The 23,940-nt window shown below is 36.6% G+C and overlaps 1 protein-coding gene across 15 annotated transcripts in view; it reads left to right on the top strand.

The window, feature by feature from the left end:
* The window catches only part of fip1l1 (factor interacting with PAPOLA and CPSF1), a 44,391-nt gene that overhangs the window by 5,190 nt on the left and 15,261 nt on the right, over nucleotides 1-23,940 (top strand). For 5 of the 15 annotated variants that reach the window (XM_062981588.1, XM_008111668.3, XM_062981587.1 and 2 more), the window contains exons 3-13: nucleotides 909-969; nucleotides 1,910-2,013; nucleotides 2,835-2,896; nucleotides 3,378-3,485; nucleotides 4,430-4,545; nucleotides 4,834-4,902; nucleotides 8,593-8,702; nucleotides 15,430-15,537; nucleotides 16,596-16,715; nucleotides 19,607-19,700; nucleotides 20,857-21,013. In XM_062981588.1, the coding sequence (XP_062837658.1) occupies nucleotides 909-969; nucleotides 1,910-2,013; nucleotides 2,835-2,896; nucleotides 3,378-3,485; nucleotides 4,430-4,545; nucleotides 4,834-4,902; nucleotides 8,593-8,702; nucleotides 15,430-15,537; nucleotides 16,596-16,715; nucleotides 19,607-19,700; nucleotides 20,857-21,013 (1,109 nt within the window). Of the gene's footprint in view, nucleotides 1-908; nucleotides 970-1,909; nucleotides 2,014-2,834; nucleotides 2,897-3,377; nucleotides 3,486-4,429; nucleotides 4,546-4,833; nucleotides 4,903-8,592; nucleotides 8,703-15,429; nucleotides 15,538-16,595; nucleotides 16,716-19,606; nucleotides 19,701-20,856; nucleotides 21,020-23,940 lie in introns of all 15 variants that reach the window. The other 10 variants (XM_062981589.1, XM_008111671.3, XM_003221569.4 and 7 more) reach the window with 7 other exon arrangements.

Here is a 23,940-nt window from a genome sequence, read left to right as displayed (position 1 = left end):
TCCTAAGTACAGTAGTCTCACTTATCCAAGCCTCGCTTATCCAAGCTTCTGGATTATCCAAGCCATTTTTGTAGTCAATGTTTTCAATATATCGTGGTATTTTGGTGCTAAATTCATAAATACAATAATTACAACATAACATTCCTGCGTATTGAACTACTTTTTCTGTCAAATGTGTTGTATAACATGATGTTTTGGTGCTTAATTTGTAAAATCATAACCTAATTTGATGTTTAATAGGATTTTCCTTAATCCCTCCTTATTATCCAAGATACTCGCTTATCCAAGCTTCTGCCGGCCCATTTAGCTTGGATAAGTGAGACTCTACTGTAGTTAGGTAACATATACAGCATTTGAGTTTTGGACGAGGGCTCCATAAAACAGTTGGAGTGCACATCCAACTTTGGAAATCTACTGGGTCGCCTTGGGTGTCACTAAGCCTCAGAAGAAAGCAATGGCAACCCTCACCCTTGAAAAAATCTTGCTAAGAAAATCCCATAACTTTGGGATCGCTATATGTTGGAAATAACTTGAAAGTGAAAAACAATGTAATAATTAACTCCTATTATAATCGAAACAAATACAATATTTTCCAACATGAAGTCAGCTGTGAATAGCAGACTACTCTTTAATGAGCGATACATTTCTGTGAAAAATGAAGTTAAGCTCTGGTTGTTAATGATCCAGATAACTTTTCCTTCTGTGAGTTGAATAGTAAAAAAAACAACAAGTAGTGCCTCTAACAAGCAAGAGCAAAATGAATGGAATAAAGGTATCACAATTGTACTTGACTACACAGTTTCCATCAATATTAGCTGCAAGCATGTTTTGTTTACTAAAAACATCATAATGTGTGATTTTAATCCAGATAATATCCACTAATTACTTACTATGATTTTATTTTCAAGCGCCCAACCCACTTCTGGAAATGAAGAAGAAGCAGTAGCTGAGAATGGTGTAGTGAAAACGGTAGTAATATTTTAAAAACTAGCATTCCACAAAATGATTTTTTTTAAAGTTTTGAGCAATTTTTTGTGGTAACTATTGGGCTTTAGTCTCTTCAAAGTTTGATAACCTGTAATCTATGTATTCAGTTAAGCAAGACATTGTATGATTTTTAAAATCTTTTTTGAAAGATTAGATAGTAATTGTAATAGAATAGCACCCATGCCTGTTTGTTGAATTGTGGACAGTGTGCTCAAAAGATAGAATTCAGTCTTTTCTCTAACAGCTATAGTTCTAGACCAAATTGCACCTCCTCCGTCTGTTGTTTTTTCCCCCTCCTCTGTGCATCAGGTTTAGGAATGTACCTATCCATGTTTAAAATTCCTCAAAGGGGGAAACAGTGTGTTGTGATTCCATTTAGAATGCAAAGAGCTACGTTCTTTATACTTACTGTGTTCAGAATGGGTACAAGTGATGATATTGTACACCAAAGGTTTCTTTTCATACCTATTTTGAGTTTGTGGCAAAGTACCTATTGACTTAGATGGTACAACTCTATGCTTCTAGATTCTGCGTCAGTGGGAAGATTTGAAGAGCTTTCCAAATATGATTGGTCTTTATCTCTTATCAATCCTAGCCAACATAGCTATTGGTCAGGAGTGCTGGGAGTTTCATTTAAATAGCATAATTTCTACCCTTATCTATTCTAGAGGAAACCTAGCATTGTGAAATTGCGATATGTATGGTTTTTCTCCTTTGTTTTTGAAATATTTTTAATTCTTCATTATTCTTACATTTTTATATTTTGTCTTATTAGTTGTATATCCTATCCAAAATATTAAGAGCATAACATGAAATAAATTTTACAGCTTTTTCTTGAGTTTGATTTTGCCAGTGAACATTAATTTGGTCTTGCTTGTCACTTGATTGTATGTTTTTCCTGATAATTATGTTTTCTTTGTAGAAAGTTACAGAAGCTGAGGATGATAGTGACAGTGATAGTGATGATGATGAAGATGATGTTCAGGTCACTATAGGAGATATTAAAACAGGAGCTCCACAATATGGGTAAGTTGCTTGCTGGTGAAACATTTCTGTTTCAGGACACAGTTCTAGTGATTCAGACTGGTGTTGAGACAATAGTTGCTTTCAAGCAAGGAAAAATTGTATTGGAAGATAGTTATGGTAGGGGTTCGGTTTCTCTGTTTTCATCTAGGAATAGGAACACCAGTAACATTTTAAGTGGATTTCAGTCTTTCTTAGCCTTTGACCCCATAGATTGGACTAATGCCTGTCATCCCTCCAGTGTGACCAGTGGACAGGGATGCTGGTCTCTATAGCCCAACATCGCATTGGGAACAGTTGGACTAGCCATTTATGTGGAACTTCATATCAGCCTGTCATAATGGGAGAAATATAAAATGTCAAATACTGTAGAATCTTCTTTGCAAACATCACATTTTTCTCAAGTTCATAACATTAAAAATTCCATCTAATTCTAGATAATTAAGCTCTCAGCCATTAATTATTTTTAAAAGTGGTCTTCAGAAGGTAATATGTTTGCTCATTTTGGAAGTACATAGTGCCATTTCAAGAACTCTAGATTTTATTTGTAATTACATACCACTGTAATTATTTAGCAGGCCTACCCAGTCAATGTTAACTTACAAATATTAGCCTGCATGTTATCGGTGAATTTTATCCAGCATTTTACCAGTGTGCATCTTGTTCTATGTATTTTAGTAGTGTTGTGTTTTTTCTCTCTGTTTTAATCATATTGTACTCCGCCTTGAGCCGCAAGGAGAGGAGGATAATAATAATTTCCAGACAGAAAACATTCAAGTTGAAGTTCCTATTTTCTACCTTTAATGTATGCATATTATTTTTAGGTATGGCGCAGCACCTGTGAATCTCAATATTAAAACGGGAGGACGATCTTATGGCTCTTCAGGTAAGTGTCTTCTGGGCTCTTATGAATGGAAAAAAGTGGTAGTTCAACCAGGAAAGATTTAGAAAAATCACCACATCTTTACCTGTAATTTGTGTTTTTATCTGTTTTGCATTCACAAGGGTTCAGATTGAATTGTAATTCTGTCCTTGCAGGAATGAGTCTTGCAATAATCTTATGAAATAACCCATTTTGAGAGATGTAGCTAGTAACTTAGTGAAAGTAGTATCTGAGATCCCCACTGATACAATTCAGCAATCTAAATTTTTAACATTGAATATTCAGTTAAAATGATGTGCAAATCACTTCACATTACTCTTACTGCTTCTTTTTTTCTATAGCTGGGTAATTCATTATTTCTTATTCTGTGTGGGCTCAGAAGCATTAGCACACTGCTTTAGTGCAAACACTTTAATTTTGAACTCTAAATATTATGTATTTTTTTAGAATCATATGAAATTAATATATTATCATTTCTTGTTAGGGGCAAAAGTGAAAGGAGTTGATCTTGATGCACCAGGAAGCATTAATGGTGTTCCGCTATTAGAAGTTGATTTGGATTCATTTGAGGATAAACCTTGGAGAAAACCAGGTAAGGCATTTTTATATCATTATAGAGGATTGAAGAGTTAATTAGAATTGTAGCAAATGAGTAAAAGAGCCATTGCTTGACTGATTCATTAATTGTTACTGCACAGAACATTATGAACACAACATATAAGTGAGAAGGTATATCACTAGTTTCTGTAAATACGTTAAGTTTAGATATTACTGAGATAGTTCAGTTTTGTTTTGAGATTCTGCTAGTACATTTTTCACAAGTCTCCAATATCTGATCATACTTTTTAACAGTTTGAATTACTTATTTACTGGTATTTTGATTTTAGATATACATACATCCTGCCATTCTCTCAATCTGGTACTAACAGTGTTTCATAAGAGTATCTCAAATTATACAGATCAAAATATTGGCTAGAATTCTACATGGGCTACTTAGTTATGTGTGGATAACTAAGTTATACACACTGAGTCATATTTACTGAGTATCTCTCAACTCCCCACCCTTAATAATACTTGACTGCACATGGGCCATGAATACAGATTAGTTATGGATACATAACTTTGCTAGTCATCTATGTGATTCTGAAATCTGGCAATTTGTTATACTAGTGAAACAAATCATATTGCTCAAATAAATTTGAATTAAAGTTGTTTAAAATAAATAAAACTACAGCACCCAAAGAAATTGAAGTTTCCTTTTGAATGACTACTGGGAAATTCTGATTTATTGCATTTTTGCTAAAGATATAATGCTTGGCTAAGTAGTTTCTCCTTTGGAACATGACTAATTCATTATTGCTAGTGGCCATAGGAAATAGAACAGTAGAATTACTAGACTTCTTTTTATAGTAGCTCTTTAGCCATTTTTCACTTCCAAAACCAGAAGCTAGAAATCTTGGTGGAGGACTGGATTCTTTTCCTTCTTCTATGCCAGTTTTGTTTAACTTGTAGAATGTTTGGTTTCCCCTTCTTAAGGTGCTGACCTCTCAGATTATTTCAATTATGGATTTAATGAAGACACCTGGAAAGCATACTGTGAAAAACAAAAGAGGATACGAATGGGACTTGAAATTTTACCAAATAAAATTACGGTAATGAATAAAATCACTAGTTACCAGATTACAGAAATATCTTTTCTTTTGAAGTTGATATACTGTTGCATCCTAAGTGAATGTTAGAAATCTTTGTGTGGTTCAAAAGTTCATACCCTTCCTTCCTGTTACTGTTATCCAGCAACTGTGCTCCATTTCTTTGTTGGCCTTTGTGTTAATAGAATAGAACCATCAAGCTACAACTAGCTTGTAACCTGTTGTTAGTTGTAATGTAGCCCATTGGTCCATAATGTGGTGTTTTAATGGGCAATGTGTTATTTAACTTAGGCCGAAGACATTGCTATGGAAGTAACGCCAGGGACAGAGATTCCAGATGGCACATACAATCTTTTTAAGGTGAATGTTGGTAAACTTTCCTTAGTCACTCTAATTACTGTTTGCCATACCACTTCCAAGATCTCTGTCTAAGCACAAGAGGACAGAGCTATTTTTTCAAGTTTTTGAAATGTATTGTTCACATTTTTTGCATGTAGAATCTTGTGTTACTTTTGCTGCTATAAGCCTGTGACATGATGGCCTAATGTACTAATGATTGCTCTGGCAGTTGTTTAACTTCTTGTATGCTGCATCCTTTGAATAAGATGAGTTGCTACTCGACAAAAATGTTGGTGCTGAATGTATTATTTTGTCTGTAGTATTCAAGTGAGAAAATGCATTAGAATGCAAGTAGAACTAGTTGAAATGTTGCCTCTCTCTTTCTCTGATCTAATCATAAGTGGTTAATTCTTATATTCTGGTCCAGTTTCTTTCCAAGCAACAGTATGATGGCTGGAACAATCTATTCCCTAATTTGCATCATAAAATTAGCATGTAAGGACAAGTCTTTAGTTGTTAGTGACCCCACTTCTGTGATATGCATGATGGACTGAGGAAGACAAGCATTATATTAAGTTTAGAAGACTAGAGAAATAAAAACTTTGTCAAGGGCCTTATACACTCTTTCCAGTCTTGCATGAAGTGAAAGTCTTCTGTTCATCTCTGTTATGTGAGGACAGAGAAGGAATCACTTGCTTCATACTCGGTGAAAAACAGAAGGAAACTTGTCAAGGATGTGACAATCATAGATGCTCAAATAAATGTTGCACATTAAGGGAATATGTCCTCTTATTTAGATGGTGAGAGAAAATGGCTAGGGGCTTGCTGAGGAACCGTATATTGCACACAGAATCCCATCAAGACAGATTATACCTTGTGTTTTGAAATACATGCAAGAACAGTGGTAAAACTTAACATAAAATGTACAAAGAAGTTCATTGCTTTTCCTAGTGATCTTTGGAACATTGTGGAATTTTCTTCAAGGTTGAACCAACATGAATATGGGTTGACTTGATCTGATACATGACTGGCAATTGGAATAGTCTTCATTTTTTATTTTCCCTTTTATGTGAGTGAGTTGTGCTACGTTAATCTCATATAATTCAGTTTATGGAGAGATGTTATTGTAATGACTGAATGAATGTATAATCCATCTGTTCATTGTGCATAATATATGCTTGTAACTGAATTCGTTCAGAAATTTTGGATAGAAAGTCATCAGCTAGTTTTCTGAGTGTACATTGAGTATCCAGATTGGGTATTGCAGAACTGTTTGAAGTAAAACTTAGACTAAACTGATGTGATAAACGATACCTTGAGCCTTCAGTCTCCTAGTTGTTCCCTGTCATGTTTTTTTTTTTTAATCCATATTCTTATCATGGACTCTTGGATTGTGTTTAAACCTTGAAGCCCTTCTGAGAGAACGTACCTTACTCAAGGCCTAACAAATTCCATGTTCATTGGGGATTTTTTTTAAAACTCCCTGATATTCCAACTCAGAACTTTGATCACAAGAGTGCATATTAACAGATTGGAGGGATTCCTGAATAATTCCGTAGTGAAATAATGTGGACCTCTGCTGTTTATTTTTAACAACTGAGACTATCGAGGCTACATGTGCTTTCGCTTTGAAGGTATTAACCTGAGCATATGTACCACTGAATCTTATTTCTTCTGACCTTAAAGGGCAGCAGAAACACTTATAAGTAGTTGTACAACATTGGAGCATTCTCCATTATCAGTTCTATGGCGGCAATTTTTTTTTGCCTAATGGTTCCTAATAGTAGCCTTGTCTATTATATGAAGTTTTATCACTGGTTTATCTAGACTAGCTGTGCCCGGCCACGCGTTGCTGTGGCGTTGTCTGGTGGTGTTAGTGAGAAATTTGAGTTAGTGGTGGTATTGAATGTCTGTTGTATGGTTGTCTTTATGTTTAGTATGTACAGTAGAGTCAAGCCTCTCTGAGTATACAGCTATCTTTTTTCCATGTGAAAAAGATAAGCAAACACTCTAAAGGTTCCAAACATAAAAAGAGATGTGACATGTAAGGGCCACAGAAATAGTCAGGCCTCTCTGAGTATAGAGCTATCTTCTTTCTATGTGAAAGAGATAAGCAAATACTCTAAAGGTTCCAAACATAAAAAGAGATGTGACATGTAAAGGCCACAGAAATAGTCAGGCCTCTCTGAGTATAGAGCTATTTTCTTTCTATGTGAAAAGGTTCCAAACATAAAAAGAGATGTGACATGTAAGGGCCACAGAAATAGTCAGGCCTCTCTGAGTATACAGCTATCTTCTTTCTATGTGAAAAAGATAAGCAAACACTCTAAAGCAGGGGTCCCCAAACTTTTTAAACAGGGGGCCAGTTCACGATCCTTCGGACCATTGGAGGGCCGGACTATAGTTGGCCAATGAGCAATAATAATTAACAACAACAACAACAAAAGAGGGTTGGAAGAGACCCTTTGGGCCATTGAGTCCAACCCCCTTCTGCCTCTGTGCACCAAAAGCACAAGAAAAGCATCCCTGACAGATGGCCACCCAGCCTCAATGTTAATAATAATAATAATAATAATAATAATAGGGTTGGAAGAGAAGAAGAGACCCCTTGGGTCATTTAGCCCAACCCCCTTCTGCCCTTGTGCCGTGGGGGCCGGATAAATGCCTTCGATGGGCCGCGTTGTGAGTTATAATATAATAATAATAATAATAAAAAGAGGGTTGGAAGAGACCCCTTGGGCCATTTAGTCCAACCCCCTTCTGCCTCTGTGCACCAAAAGCACAAGAAAAGCATCCCTGACAGATGGCCACCCAGCCTCAATGTTAATAATAATAATAATAATAATAATAATAATAATAATAATAATAATAATAATAATAAGGGTTGGAAGAGAAGAAGAGACCCCTTGGGTCATTTAGCCCAACCCCCTTCTGCCCTTGTGCCGTGGGGGCCGGATAAATGCCTTCGATGGGCCGCGTTGTGAGTTCTCTCCATGTGGAGGTGCGTGAAGTGATTTTGTGTTGTTTCAACCTTAAGGCGTGGATGATGGGTTGTGTTGTCCAATGTCGAGGTTGGGGGCCCCGTAGTTTAGTTGCTTTGCTCGGTGCCGCGATTCCATCACTCTTTTATATATATAGATATAGCCTGCTCAGTTTTGCTTGGGGCAGCATTTTTTTACTTTAATTTTGCCTTAATTGTGAAGGTCTTTAGTTTAGTATGACATTGAATGGCTTCTCATGCTGCTGAATACCATCATGAACTCAAAAGGGTAATGATAAGGTTTAATCATGACTGTGATGACAGTTCCACATTGCTTATCTACAGCAATGCCACAATGAACAGCTTTTCAAAAGTGAAAACAATATTAGTTGTTTTTTCTTGATGTTTGAACTCTTTAAAAGTTCACTGTATTGTAATATTTAGGTTTTTCTGCCTCTTCTATGCTAAAGGAGTATGGGTGTTGTATAGGCTGTGGCATAAGAGAAGTCTGTTTGGAATTCAAAGAGCTAATCAGTGTTCTCTTCCTGGGCATACCTAGTGAAGCATTTGATGTCAGGATCTTTGTAACCAGGGAAAAAAATTCTTGTGTAAGATGAACAATCATTTTCATTTAGAAATTGTAAGGTTTTCTTTTTCTTTTCTGTAGTTTTTTGGGAGATGCCCCTTAGTTTAGATTATACAAATGCTAATGAAAACACTTTATTCTGAAGGTGCAGCAAGGCAGAACCGGAAACATGGAGAAAGAAATGTTACTTCCACCACCCAAAGCTGAGTTTACATCTCCCCCACCTTTATTCAAGACAGGAATCCCATCAAACAGGTCAGTTGGACTGTTGTATTTTCATGCTGCTATACAGAAAAAATACTCTCAAATGCTACTTTTTCTACCATTCAAACTGGAAAAGCAAGTGCAGTTATATATAAAATAATCTTATTAGGAAAGATGGAAGGCAGTTATTGTAGTTTTGAATCATCATTGAAAGTAGTAAGTTTGAGATCAATGCAATGTTTGAGTAATTAGGCACAGTTAAGTCTGTCATGGATCTTAAGACTTATTTCCCTCTTCTTCTCTAGTTCAGGTACGTAAAAAAGCTCAAATTGTTATTATGACAAGAGATCATTTTTGATCCTAACTGTGGTTTATTTGTAACAAACCAAATACAAATAATGAACCATGAAGTTGGATTTTATATCAAAATGTAGTTACATTGAGTCAAAGTTTAGAATTCCCAAGGTCACTGTGGCTTGTATTTTTATGCTACAATCAAAACCAAAAAAGTAGGGTGGGGAAATAAAGTGTACTGTCATTCAAATTAACCCAATGGGTTGGTGCATATGCCAAGACCTGATCTTGGCTTTGCATTCCATGAGTAAATGGTGTACTCATGTGTTTCAATAGATTGGTAATTTCTTTATTTTCGGCAATATTTTATTTTAGATACTACAGACTATGATTAAATCAAGGGTTGCTTCCGATATCCAAAGTCTGTTAATTGAAATTCAGTGATGAACCATAGTTTTACAAAACCTAGGAAGATAGTAGCCAAATGGGAGAAGAGAGCAAGTAGATAGGGCCATTCAGTATCTGAACCAACATATTACTAATGACAGGTAATTTAAATATGTTCAGAAAGGGAAGCAACATTATTTCATTTGCATTTAGCTAAGGCAGGGAATTACTTAGGTTTATATTATGTATACATCTGGTGTTTACATCTGCATTTTGTATTGTGATTTAAGACAGTTGGCCACAGATATCTTTTGTGGCAATATAGTATTGTTTCATTTTTGTTTTTCTTAATACAGTAGAGTCTCACTAATCCAAGCCTCGCTTATCCAAGCCTCTGGATTATCCAAGCCATTTTTGTAGTCAATGTTTTCAATATATCGTGGTATTTTGGTGCTAAATTCATAAATACAGTAATTACAACATAACATTACTGTGCATTGAACTACTTTTTCTGTCAAATTTGTTGTATAACATGATGTTTTGGTGCTTAATTTGTAAAATCATAACCTAATTTGATGTTTAATGGGCTTTTCCTTAATGCCTCCTTATTATCCAAGATATTTGCTTATCCAAGCTTCTGCCGGCCCGTTTAGCTTGGATAAGTGAGACTCTACTGTACCTATTTATATATTGCTGAATTGGATGTGTTTGGGGTAAAATATATTTAGCACACTTCCTGCATCTGATATATTTAAAACATTCACTTGAAGCATTAACAGTAAAGTTCTGGATTATGTGATTTTAATAATTATAATGTTGAAATGTTTTTAACATTTTTTGTGGTTGTTTTAATGTATACTAGCTTGGGGACCCGGCGGTGCCCGGATCATTTGAGAAACTTGTGTGCCAAGTTTAGTCTAGATCCGAAGTTGTCTGGGTTCAGTGCTGTCTGTATAAGGGTGAACTACAACTCACAAAGGAAAGGTCAATCACCCCGATACCCTATCTGTCATAGACAGAACGCCTCCAAATAGAATACAACACAGTTTATTGAGGTTACTAAAAATTGCCCGTAGGAAACAAAAGACTAGGCAAACACTTGTCTTCAGTATGAAAAGTAACAAAAATAGCTTCGTTTGAGTTTAAACAGTTCAAAAGAATAAACCGGATTAAACAGAAGTTTAATCCGGGTTAAATCAAAGGTGCTTACTTCAGCCTGGCAATTAAACAAACAAAAACTGGTTAACAAAAGGTCAAAATGAACACAAAACCCAGCAGCAGATTCCCCTCTGCTACTCAAGAGTTACAGAAGTAACTCGGGCTGTTGCTCCTCCGTGCAACGGGCGAAAACCAGGTCCAGGCACATCAATCAGGGTAACGACGGTCAGCGGGGTCCCAATCCGGTCCGAGGTCGAAAGCCAAATGCAGACATCTAAGGTTCCACAAGTTCCACCGATAGCCACAGAAAGGTTAGTCCAGAGTCGTAGTCAGTCAGTCAGTCCAGCATCAATCCAGAGTTGGCAAATAATGTCTGTCAAAAAGACGACGGAGGTCCAAGCTATCAAGATTAAACACAAGTTGCACAGAAAAAGCCCACACAGTTCCTCCCGCCGTCTATGCCGTCCTTGGTAACTTACGTATCCAGCAAACGAATCACACCCGTCTTCAGGAAGTTCCCCAACAAGAGCCCAAGCGTTCGTCCAGATTACCTTGCCCAACGCAATTAGCCATTGATTCTAGACCCCATTTTATGCCAGTTCATAACTCCTCATCGCTGTCAGCTGCTATCCTAATTCCAGGTGCCTCCTCATCATCATCCTCATCAGAACTAAAACACCTTTGACTACGCCCCACAGCATCCCCAGCTGTGGATCCCGTTCCATCCCTCCAGCCCGTCCACGGGTCCGATCCTGCAACCCGCCAGTCGCCTCCCATGCTATCATTGCCAGTGACACCCAAATCCTCCCTCACACGAGTCCATTCCATGTCATCCTCCTCTGAGCTAACCATCTCTTCCTCCATTCCCTCGGTAAAACCCTCAAAGGAGTCTTCGTCTGTTGGTTCTGCAAATAAGTCCCGGAGCCGTTTCCTTTCACGCTCCTCAAAAGAGTCTGACTCTCGAGGAGTCTTACGACCTCGTCTCCTAGTATCAGAGCCAGAAGGCTCAACCATAACACTATCTGTATGTATAGTTGGGTACGATGAGGCAGTGTGCCAATCCGTCATTGGCTGGGTTCAGTGCTTTCTGGATAAGGGTGAACTAAAACTCCCAGAGCCAAATGCAGCTCAACTATAACTCCCTTTCCCCCCAACTTGTCCAATATGTTGTATTGGTTATGGGGGCTCTGTGTGGTAAGTCTGCTCCTGGTCCATCATTGGTGGGGTTCGAAGTGCTCATTCATTGCAGGAGAACAATAAATGCTAGTACCTACTACTCCCAAATGTCCAGGCCAATTCCCCTCCAAACCCACCAGTATTCAAATCTGGGCATATCAGGTATGCATGGCAAATTTGGCCTAGAGCCATCATTGTTTGGATTCATAGCGTTCTGGGTGTAGGTGAAGACCAACTCCTATAAATTCCCCAGTAGGAGTCACAATGCTTTGACTTGATGCAGGGTAAACTACAACTTCAATCTCCCAAACTCCTCCAGTAAGTTTAGTTGCAGCTCAATTTTGCTGTTTGTTATACAGACAGGTTGGAAAGGGAAGGGGAGTAGGCAGGCTCATGCAAATTCCACAGCAATGGAGAACCTTGGGATGCCTGCCTGTGGTGCAAGGAAGAAATAGGAAAATGTAGGATGAAATGGTCTCCAAATGAAAGCATTCCTTGGGTGGTGGTTTGTAGTGTTTGGGAAGGACATTGGCAGGGGTTGGGTTCAAAGTGCTCGCTGTAACTGTAATGTCAGTGCAAAGTAGTGACTTGCTAGCTTCTCAGGAGTGGGAAGTGTAGCCTGTTTGTGGAGGCCGGAGGCTGTCTGTGTGAGCGTACATGTGTGCCACATACATACGGGTTTTCACTTTTATTATGGATTTAGATTAGATAGATTAGATTTAGATTAGATGTTTTTATTTGTCAGAATATTTGTTGTATGTCATCAAATTGTGCCTTTATGTGCACCGCTCTGAGTCCCTTTTGGGTGAGAAGGGTGATATATAAATATGGCAAACAAATTAATAACAATAAGTTGTGTTGCTTTTTAAAAATTGTGTTCAGAAAGTATCAAATTTTTTAAAAATAGTATTTTAGAGACAGTGGTTAGCATCAAAGATTTGGTCCCAATAACATGAGCACTCTGAATATGATCCTTCAACTTTCTTGATCATTTTCATCTCACTGCTATGTAGAGAGCAGTAAATGCTATTATATGCTTTCTTCCATGCTAACTGGATTTCTGCCTATCAAGCAGGCTGTTGTTAGCATTGGTCAGAAGGAAGGTGAGGAGAAAGGAGAAATTGAGCTTGCATTTTTCAGGTTAGAGTGATTGATTGGTTGTGACATTCACTGGCTTGTGTATCTGCTTTATTTGTTTGGGACCGTTGGTCTTGCTAAGCCCATGGTCTAAGGAAGTGGGACTTCTGCTCAGTATTGACTTGGTTGTGGTAGAGCAAGCACCTGCTCAGTCTCTGAAGCTTAGCCAAATAGAAAGAGCAAACAGGCATTTTTTCTGGGCATTTGTGAGGGAATTTGAGGGAGAGGCCTGGCAAGCTGTGCTGCTGCTCGTACAGGATGCCAAACATGGATGGCGATGGAGTTGTTGCAGTGACATGCAACTTCTGTATTGTGTTTGCTTTCTTGTCAGAGGATCTGCAAGGCTATACCTTCAGCAAATACAAGCTATTTGCATCATTAGAAGAGAACATGCAGCATCTTGAGACTAATCCATCTTACACTTTCAGTTAGAGAGGATGAATTTTGAAGGGAAACAGTGGAGCAGACTTCCTTGGAAGGAAATGTTTCTAGGGAGATGGACAGTTCCAAAATAGAGGAAGTTGATATTTGGGGGGGGGGGGGGGGAAGAAACTTTCAAGAGCCATGTTGCAAGTTTGGAGCTAAACAACTGATTCTAAGCTTTCCCATTAATCATGATAATGAGGAATAGGAACAATACCCTTCTTCAGAATTATGAAAGTGACCTTGGAAGATTATTTGAGTGGAAGTGAATTATTCTCTTTTGAGAAGAACAGAAATCATGATAGTGAACCTGATAAGATGTATTGAGTGATGTGCTTTCTCCCAGGAGAGAAAAGCTTCATGATGTAGGCTGACAAGGCCCAACAAGCCCACCAACAAGTTACCTCTTCCAATCAATTTTTGGAACAAGGGATACTGAAAGAGGTATCCTTCAATATATTGCAAGGGATGGAGGCTCTGGGGCATGAACGAAAGGACTTTTGGTACAGGTTGTGATTTCACACTTTTATCTTGGGGAAGGAAGTGCCCCAGGAAGTGGGAAAACAATATTGAAAGTGAACAACTGATTTCATAGATGATGCTGTGATAAAAATGTTTCATCTTGGACCATGGTCTGCACTTTCATGTAGAAGAACTTTCTGGAGATGGGTTGTATATCTCAGCAGTTGGTAATAACATATTTGCTAAGAGTTTCACAAAATTGATCAGGACTACTTTAAACTGAGTTATATGAGGCTGGAAGAACTCTCAGGTGTGGGGAACATAACTTCATTGTATATGGATATAGGCCAATAGCACATGAATTGAAGAATAAACAGAAAAACAACACCAAAGAATCAAGTGAAGAGAATGATGCATGGTCTTCAGTGTCTTTACACCAAGCATGGAAAATAAAATGAACTTGAATTCTTAATACAGGAAGGCAAACATGATTTATAGGCATCAGTAAAATGTTTTCCCAAAGAAACAGACCAAACGGGATAGAAGCCAAAGCATTGTATGTCATGGATTTGTAAACCTGTCAGGTTGAGCGTATACAATTTACTTCCTATGTCTCTTGCAGTCATTTGTTTTTATAGCATTCTTTCTGTTTTGAGTTTTGATTGCAGCCTCTTCTTGTGATCAGTATGAGAGAAACACTAGTGACATAATTGTACAGGTCTACTATAGACCTCCAAGCCAGATTTCAGTGCTGCCTAGAACAATTCACAAAATATTCAATACAATCCTGAGTGTATAGGTATACAAAATAGCTATAACATCAATCATTTGCTGTTTAGCAAGCCCAGCATTTGCAGGGTTTGCTAAACAGACTGATTTTTTTTTTCTTTTTATAATGTACAGCTGAAGCAATTTCTGCAGTTTACTGTGAACACTGCACATTTTTGCTGTAAATGTCTTAAGTGGGGTTCAGAAACATTTTACTATTGCCAAATATTTCATGATCCCAACATTAAGCTAAGGGGGCCCATTTGGGATCAGGATCCATATTTTAAGAACCAGTGCCACAGATGACCTTGAGATTCCTTGAGAGGTGTTCTTTGTAAAAAAAGAAAAAGAAAAAAAAAGAAAACTCTAGGTTGTCCAGTCATAGAGGAAGTAGACCACAGAATCACAATAGAAGACCTAGAGAAAACATCTTTAATTAAATCCACGAATAATCAAATCCTCAAAAATCAAAACTGCAGATACGGAGACACAGTTGAACACAGAAATATTGTAGTGTTTGTGTTGTAATACTCCTTTGTTAGCTTCTACTATCTTTTCTTAGAAGCTAACAAAGGAGTATTACAACAAAGTTCGCTAATGATTTTGTAGCCCAGTTTACAAGGAGAACTGTTTAAATCAACGGTTTTGTAAAGTGTATGTATTTAGGCTTATGTCTCAAACAATTCTATGTATTTACTTTAAAAAATCAGTAGATAGTAGATAATGAGTTGCAGACACAATATCGAGTTTAAAATGTGGTTACTAAAGGAGAGAGAATATCTTAGTGTTGTGGATATTTTAATTTATGCCATGTCTAGTTTTTCAGTAGCCCTGATGCCACAGTTAATGTCAAAAGATGTGATGGGTGTAACAAAACTTGGGGGGGGGGGGGGGGGGGAGAGAGAGAAAAGAATCTCTCAAGATTAGGGAAAGATAGAAACATAAGAAAAGAAAGAACATTTATCTTCACCAGAACCAGCGCTTCTTCTCAGTCGCAGACGAGCACTGCAGCCAGAAAAACCAGTTCAGGCATCGGGAAGTGGCAGGATCGATATGGGAGGGCTGATTCGCCTGAACTAAGGTAAGAAAAGTTTTAAAGAACTTAATTTTTTTGAATTTTGTTATATCATTCCCCACTCCTCCATAAGTTGGATATACATAGATAAGACTATCATACTGAATAGCATTCTTGACTATGTATATGACCAGATTTGTGACACTTACCCTGTCCCTAAATTTTAAATGTACTGTAAATACAGTTGAAAATAGTCATGATACTTGAAGGGGAGCATATGGATAAATGAAGAATGCTGATGTTTAGACTCCAGTAATATCTGATGATTGATTTAAACTCACCAAGTAGATTTAGATTTATGAACTATTTGTATGTGTATGTGATCCCCCTACCCGCCCCCCATTTTTAAGGCTTTTTATAGCATAATAAAAAAATAGATTCTAGATATGTTCTTGTAGGATGATAAATAAAATGTTTAGGACAAGATGCCTCTATATTCATTTTCCCACATTATTTCTAAAATACATATGGTATAGTGATTATTGTGTAAGACTACATACTATTTCACATAATTACAATTCTTGGCCTTGGTTTCCATTCCTGATACTATGCTTAGCTAAATTATCATTATTTGCCATCAAATCAGCTTTCATTTCTAGCATCTCATATGAATGAGATCCCTTTAAGAGCCCCAGCTCTGGTTAGGACTGTGCAAATTGAGGGCCAGAGCTTTATTAGTTGCGTCAATCCATAGGTAATTCAATGTTCCCTTTTCCTTCTATCTTCCACTTTGCTAAGCAATATTGTCTTTTCTAGTGAGTGTGTTCAGAGAATGATATTCCTATTATATGCTGTAATTGTTTTTGTATTAGATCTAAATCCTTTATTCATAAATTAATTCATATAAATTAATTGTATGTACTTTATTAATGTATGGCATTTACAAAACATAAATGCCTATATTTCTATAAGCAATTGTGCAAAACGGTGAACCCTCTGCTACTTACATTTTTTTCAGTAAAAGATATGAAATGCAAACTGTAAATTCTCTAATCATAAAGTGAATTCACAGACAATTGTCCTTGGAAAAACAGAAAGAAAAACTCTTGCCCCATGTTTTCCAGCTATTTCCCCGCATGTTACACTTCAGAACGTAATGTTAAGTTTGAGAAGAATCCCTTCATTTCAGACCTCTCGGATGTGGTGGGCAGAGATCATCCCTCCAGTCTCAGATTCCTCCCAAGGTGATCAAAGCTCCTCAGAAACACAGAACTAAAAGGACAAAACTTAGTCCGCAAGCTTGTAGTTGGCTAAGATTGGGGTTGTGAACAGTTTCAGCAATGATGCTAGTTGTCTATGACCCTTGAAGTACCTTTGAAGGATAGATGGAATTAATTCCCACCCCACCTCCAGCTCTGAGCTCAGTAGAGGCATTGGGGCTAATATTGTCTGCATTATGGAGTTATGATGATTTCATTCTGTATTCTACAGAAGGATTTTCTAATACGCCAGGAGCAAAGATGTTTCCATTCTAGCAACTAAAAATGCTTAAGGGCCAAGTGACTGCAGATATCGGTGGTCATGAACTTACTACCCTCTGGGTAGTAAAGATGAGTCCAGTAGCATCTGGAGAGCAATGTATTATCTAGTTCTGACTTACAGGTTGATGCCACCAATATTAGATTTTTTTTTCTTTGCTTTTTTCAATCTTTGTTGGAAGCCAAAATTGAGTCCTGTATCAGAGAAAGGGGAAGTCATTAATTAACTAATTAATTAAATTGTTTTTTTCCTTGACCACTCAGCAGCAGAACTATCAGGAGGCTCATTTCCTTCTAGGGAAGATATTCTGTGTGTTTGGGGACAGTTTTACAACGGTTGAACATCCCTTTTCTGGAATTCCAAAGTACTTAAAAATTCAAAATTGTCCACATGGATGTGGTTGAGATATCTTTCATTTCTGATAGTTCTGTGTACACAAACTTGGTTTCATGCACAAAATTAAAAATATTGTGTGAAATTCTACTTGAAAATATGTGTATAAAGTGTATTTGAAACATAAATGAAGTTCATGTTTAGATTTGAGTCCCATCTCTAAGATACCTTATTATGTGTGCATTTGCAGATACAGTATTCCAAAATCCAAAAGAATCCAAAATCCAAAACACTTCTGGTCCTAAGCATTTCAGATAAGAGATATTCAACCTGTATATCCCTTTTAGAAATAGCTGTTGCCTTAACAAGCTTGCACTGCTTGGTACTTTGAAATTTTCGTAGTCCCAAAGTGAGAAGCAAAGTTGGAACTTTCCTAGGGGTCAGAAGAACAGTCACTATAATAAGCATGTTGGGTTAAATTGTGGTTCCATGTATTATTGTTTTCACTACATAGATACTTGCTTTCTTTTCTTGGGCTGACATGGAATGACTTTTGTGGGAAATCATCCGTGGTGTGGTTGTGGCTATTATAGATGTGCACATTTTGCAGTACAATTTTTCTCCTGTGCTTACTGTTATTCTATGCTTCTGCTTTTATTTCATCTGTTGCATGCTTTCTTAAAATTATGTTGAAGATTTTAGAGGCTTTGTGTTTTGGGTTGTGTCTTCTACTGTGTGTCAATGCCTTACAAAATTTGCCTTCCTTTAAACCATGGATGTTATTTATTCATAATTTTTAGAGCTGGTGATTAATGTTGTGACTTGTTGCTTTTTTCCAAGGGTTTACATAAAAGACAATTGTAGTCAGAATATTTCACTAGTTTTACTAAGTTTGACTAAGGCATTGTTTAGAAGTGGAAGAATGTGGCAACTGGGATTTCCCTTCCTTTATTTGTTAGGTTAGAAACTATATTAAATACTTTACAGTGAGTGCTTTATCAGCATAAATCATTCTTTATATGGGGTCTTCCCTCAAGTCTCCACTGCCCCCTCATCTGAAAACTGGGAGATAAACATAATTCTTCAAGGAGAAAGGGCTTTTGTGTGTTGGCTTTGTTTCATATTTGGAGAGAGAAGCCTTTATTTTAATTTACTTTCTTTGGATGACATCCCATCCTATTAAAATGTATGGAACTTCTGCAGTTTACTTCAGTGGGATGTGAACTGTAACCATTTGTTTTGAAGTAACCCAGCAAGTAAGGTCATGGATTTGTTTTCCTCCTGTGTGTGTCCTTAGGGTGGTTCTTTCAGTATATTTGGAAAGTCTTTACTATTGAGACAAAACTGCTAATTTTATCATTGTTCTGTCCTGCCTTTATAAGCAACATTACTCCATCTTAGTATGAGAGTATGTGTGAATAGCAGCTAAAGACACTAAAAATTAATCAGGGTTGCCTTGGACTGGTAGTTGTTATTTCGGATGGCAGAGTTTCATTGACTTCTGGCAGCCCAGTACCTACAGAAAATATATGACTGGGTCCTGGTTCAGCACTTTGTACGATTTCTTCATGTGGAACTCCAAGAGAATTTTAGTTCTTGAGCTTCCTGTAAAACACTACACACTGTAGTAGTGAAAAATGATTTCATCAGAACATAGAAAGCCGTCATAAAACCTTTGGTCCATCTTGATTAGTTTTATCAACTATGACTGATAGTGGCTCTCCAGAAATCTTCCATAACCTACCTAGAGGCAGTAGTATAGCCTGGTGGTCTTCTATTGAGATGTTAGTCAGGGCTTATCTTACTTAGCTTTTTAAATCAAAGGAGATTGGATATGTTCAAAGTGGTATCTTTTTATTCTCTTCATTACTTAATATTAGCAGTTTGGATTACTACTACTTCCAGCTCTACCACTGCCGTATCAAGGTTTTGCTTTTCAATCAAATCCCAAAGATATCTTGTATCTTTTAAAATCTTTTTTTAAAAAAATATTAATATTCATACTTGAGAAGATGTTTTAGTTACAGGATCTTGTGTGCTGAATGTTTCAGTTACCTTCTTTTGAAAAAAAAAATCATTACAAGTAAAGCTACAAGGAACACCTTAGCTCATTATCTTCCTTAATTAAAATCATTCTGAATCCTATAAACGCTTAAATGTATTGGGGGAAAAAACATTTCTCTGAGTATTCTTCCTGATTACTTTCCTGTTCATGTGTCTTTACCTATCTACCATTTTTCTCAGATACATATTTCTTTTTCAGAAGGCTTGCTGGCGCTATAGATGTGATTGGACAGACTATCACAATTAGCCGAGTAGAAGGAAGACGACGTGCCAATGAAAACAGCAACATACAGGTTTATGTTTACTTTTAGCATGTTTATTAGTTGATTAACATATATTTCACTTTTTAGCTTGAGTTATTATGCAGAATTTGGTTTCAGGGTTTTTAAAAAATATCTCAGGGCTATATATTCAATTTAATCTCCAATTTTGTTCATCAGAAAGCACTTGTGTTTCTGCTCCTTGCCAAGTAAGAAATTTGTGTTTTGCCTATATCAATGGGTAGATCACTGAATTATAGTCTGGCTATAATTCAGAAATTTATCCACTGATATAGGCAAAAAACACATGTTCCTTAGTTTGAGAAGTGGAGACCAACCAATTCCCCCCCCCCCCCCAAACCCAAATATATAGTGCATTTCATTACATATGCTCACAGAAGTGATTATTTCAACCTTTAGCCTCCATTTTGGAACTAACTTTAATAATAGAGCACATTACTATAACAACTTATTTTCTCCATTGACCTCTACTTTTTGAGCAACTGTATTTTCTGGATACATTTTATACACTTTTGTAACCTTTTGCTTGGTATTAATAAGTAGCATAGACTATTTTATTTTTCTGTCATTAACTAGTATGGATACTTTGTAAGAAACAAATTCTGCATTTTATTCTTGATACATGATAAAAAGAACAAGAATAACTTAAGATCACTCTAGTCATGCCATTTGTTGATTTTTTCATGTCAGGAGCGACTTGAGAAACTGCATTTGTTGATGACATAAATATACAAAAAGTCAGGGTGTTCCACCTTTTTAAAAAGGAAGCACTTTGTCGTGTATGAGGTTTCTTGATTTTCTTATCTGAAACAGCAATACTGTACTTAACAATTTTCACAGAGAAAATTTCCTTGTGGTTTCATTATTCATGTGCAGATGTATTTTAGTTAAATTAGGCCAAGAATCTTGTGCTTTAGCCTAGTGGTTCTCAACCTGGGGTCCCCAAATGTTTTTGGCCTACAACTCCCAGAAATCCCAGCCAGTTTACCAGCTCTTAGGATTTCTGGGCCAAAAACATCTGGGGACTGAGGTTGAGAATCACTCAGTGTTAGAAGGTAAATATTTGTATTTTTTAGATTTAGAAGATCTTTACTTACTATTTAATGAAGGAAAAGTGTTGTTTTCCCCCTATTTTTCTAAAGGACAAATTTATTTGTTTATTTTGTAGGTTCTTTCTGATCGTTCCAGTACTGAAGTGGATGGCGGTTTTTCCAAGCCTCCTCCGTTTTTTCCTCCAGGAGCTCCTCCTACTCACCTTCCACCTCCTCCTTTTCTCCCACCGCCACCGTCTGTCAGTACTGCCCCACCTCTGATTCCCCCTCCAGGTAAAAGTGGAGAAGAGAAAAAGAATAGCTTACTTTTATGGTCTTTCTGTTTTAGTTTTGTTTCAGCGTGAAATTGCACTTTTGATGCTCTGTAAATGTATTCATCATTATCGTTTTATTTTAGCCAAGAAAGGCTTTTTATTAACTTGATTTTTTTCTTTTACTTATTCTATTTTCACACAGTTATTTCTTTTTGCTGTTGTTGATGTTTACACTTACCTATTCATTACTTTAAATCCAGTTTTAGCCTGAACTAGTTTTAGGCCCAACTGGAATCAATAGGGCTTATTATATTAACCTTGATTAATAAATCCTTTTTATTTCAGTGATCTTACTCTAATTGGAACCTAACCTGGATTTAATCTATTGTCTTTCCATGCTAGGCCTTTTTTATTCTTTCTCTTTTTGGATGACAAGCCCTTTCTTTTGATGAGTTTGCATTACATTGTCAATTATTTTATATAAAAGCTGGTATTTTCTGGTCTTAGAACAGAATCTGATCCAGTAAAGACTCCCAGCTGATATTGCATCCCATTTTTTCACTGCTACTTTAATTTTTTTAAAGCAGTTGACATGGTAAATTGCTACTAGCATTGAAGCCATTGGAATTTTTTAAAACAATATTTACTTTATAAATGTCTTTAGATATAGGGATGAAATATTCATACTAATACAGTAAACATTATGTGTCATGCAGCTAATGTTAAAGTAATTCATGTTTTCCTTTTGGTAAGATTGTATTCTTTTTTATTATTACTGATATTGTTACAAAAACGGTAAATAAAAACATTCAAGTATATTTTTGTTAGCTGGCAATTTGGTGGTAAAATTATTTGAAAATTACAGAAAACAACAGTTGCAGATTTTTTTTAGTATTCAGGTTTAAATGTTGTTGAGTATGCACTTGTGTGCAGAAACGAAATCAACTCCTATTCTAGGCATAGATGCACTTAATCAAAAACTTGAGAAATATTTATATTTTTCAGAACATAGAGGAATATGTTCCACAAATTGATATTTGCATTAATGTTAGCAGCATCCCAGTAAAGTGGGGTTAATTTTTGAGGGGGGATTTTGAGGGAGGCATAATGGTGGCAGTAGTGTCACAATTGTGACTTAAGTAGTGATTGGGAATACAAAACAGTTACCTAGATTTACTCATTTGTAACTGTTTCGTATTAACAATCACTATTTGGTCATTATTGTGATACTATTGCTGCTGCTCAATCACATACTAATACTATTGCCACAATCATAAATCCACCCCAACTAGTTTTAATGGGCATACAGAGAAGTAGGTCCATTCTGCCACTGATCAGTGTATGGGTAAATGACATTTCTGTGATGTTTGGAAGTAGAGGTCAGGCCAGAAGAAGTTACTTAGTTAAATAGCTGTCATAGTACACAAAGACACAAGTATTCAGTTTTTTAGCAATCTAACCAGATTTTTCAATGCTAAATATCAACACGTAAAACACTTTGGAGTTTTTTTACCAATTGTCCACCTAATAATTCATTTACTTTATCCTTCATTTCAGCATATTTTTGCTTTTTAAAAGGGCACTGACCTTTAGACATTGTCTAGATCCGAAATGCCCAGGTTTTTGTTTAATGTTTAATTGCTTTTATGTGATTTAGCTTATGTTTGTGTACCATATCTTTCAATCCTTGTAGTTTCGACTCTCTAGCTATCTTACCATATTTAATTTTTGTGTGAATTTAAAATGTTGAGCAAACTGTTATCATTTTAAATGAACCCCACTGAATATTTGAATTATTTATTTTTACTCTGTTCTTCAGCCACAAAGGCACTCAGAGCCTTTATTTATGTTTATTAGGCGTGCAGTCTTTTATAATCTAGCCCTCATTTTCTTGGGGAGAAAAATCATTACTGTACTTTAGAAATGTGAAGATTAAAATGTAATACAATTTTAATACATTTTCTTAATTTCTGACCTCATAAAATGTAGGTGCAGGAGCATTACTTGTATCCTCAAATCCCTGATTTTATCTAATATCCTGGAAGTGCAGAACCCATATCCTTGTTTTCATTTACCTGTACCTGGGGAAAAATGGTCTCTCTAAGCATCTGCTAGGCCCTATAGAGCAATTACATGGTATGCTTCCCCCAGAAGTTACTATAGAGTTACACTGAGGAAACTAGTAAATACCTAGAGAGATTTTAAAAAATATATATAGAATGAATGCTTGAAAAGACAGCTCCATCCTATTTATGATGGAATGAAAAACGTAAGCAACAGGGAGAAAGCAAAAGAAAAAGAATAATTGCCTTTTGCACCCAGTCATGAACCTGTACATGGAGTCACTGGTTAAGACTCCCTGCTTTAATCGCTTTCATTAAAAACTGTTCTAGTCACTCAGTCCCAATTCTTCAGTGAAGCAATTGCCTCTCCATTTTGCTGAGCAGAACTGCTCTATGATAGAAGGATAGCTTCCTTCCCCTGACCCAAAGCACTCCTGCAAAAGGCATTTTTAAGGAACATATGGTTGAATTTTCACAGAAGCTTTCATCTGCAGAAGTTCAAAGTTAAATAAAACGTGCATGTGTTATCATCCGGTAAGCATATCGATGGAAGCAAAAGAAGAATAGTAACAGTTGCACAGGTTTATGACATGAGTCTGTCCAATATATTTCCTTTGCTATCTCTTGTATTTTTAGAGCATTTGGAAATAACCATTAAGAGCAGTGGCTCTGGCTCCTTGGGGCTTGTTTTAATTGTGCTGCTGCCAGCATTCTATCTTCAAAGCTTGTACAAAAATAGAAGCTTCTCATCCATCCTTAGTTTAGAGTGGGGGGAAGTTTCTTGTTAGTTTCTCGTTACCTAATATTAACTGGAACTACTGGCCAAAAAGTTTTAAGTATTCAAATAGAAAACATCCCTCAGAAGATCCTTTGAAAATGATCA

This window comes from Anolis carolinensis, chromosome 5 (assembly GCF_035594765.1).
Source record: "Anolis carolinensis isolate JA03-04 chromosome 5, rAnoCar3.1.pri, whole genome shotgun sequence".
In the NCBI taxonomy this organism is placed as follows: domain Eukaryota; kingdom Metazoa; phylum Chordata; class Lepidosauria; order Squamata; family Dactyloidae; genus Anolis; species Anolis carolinensis.
This window is presented reverse-complemented; position numbering and strand designations above follow the sequence as displayed.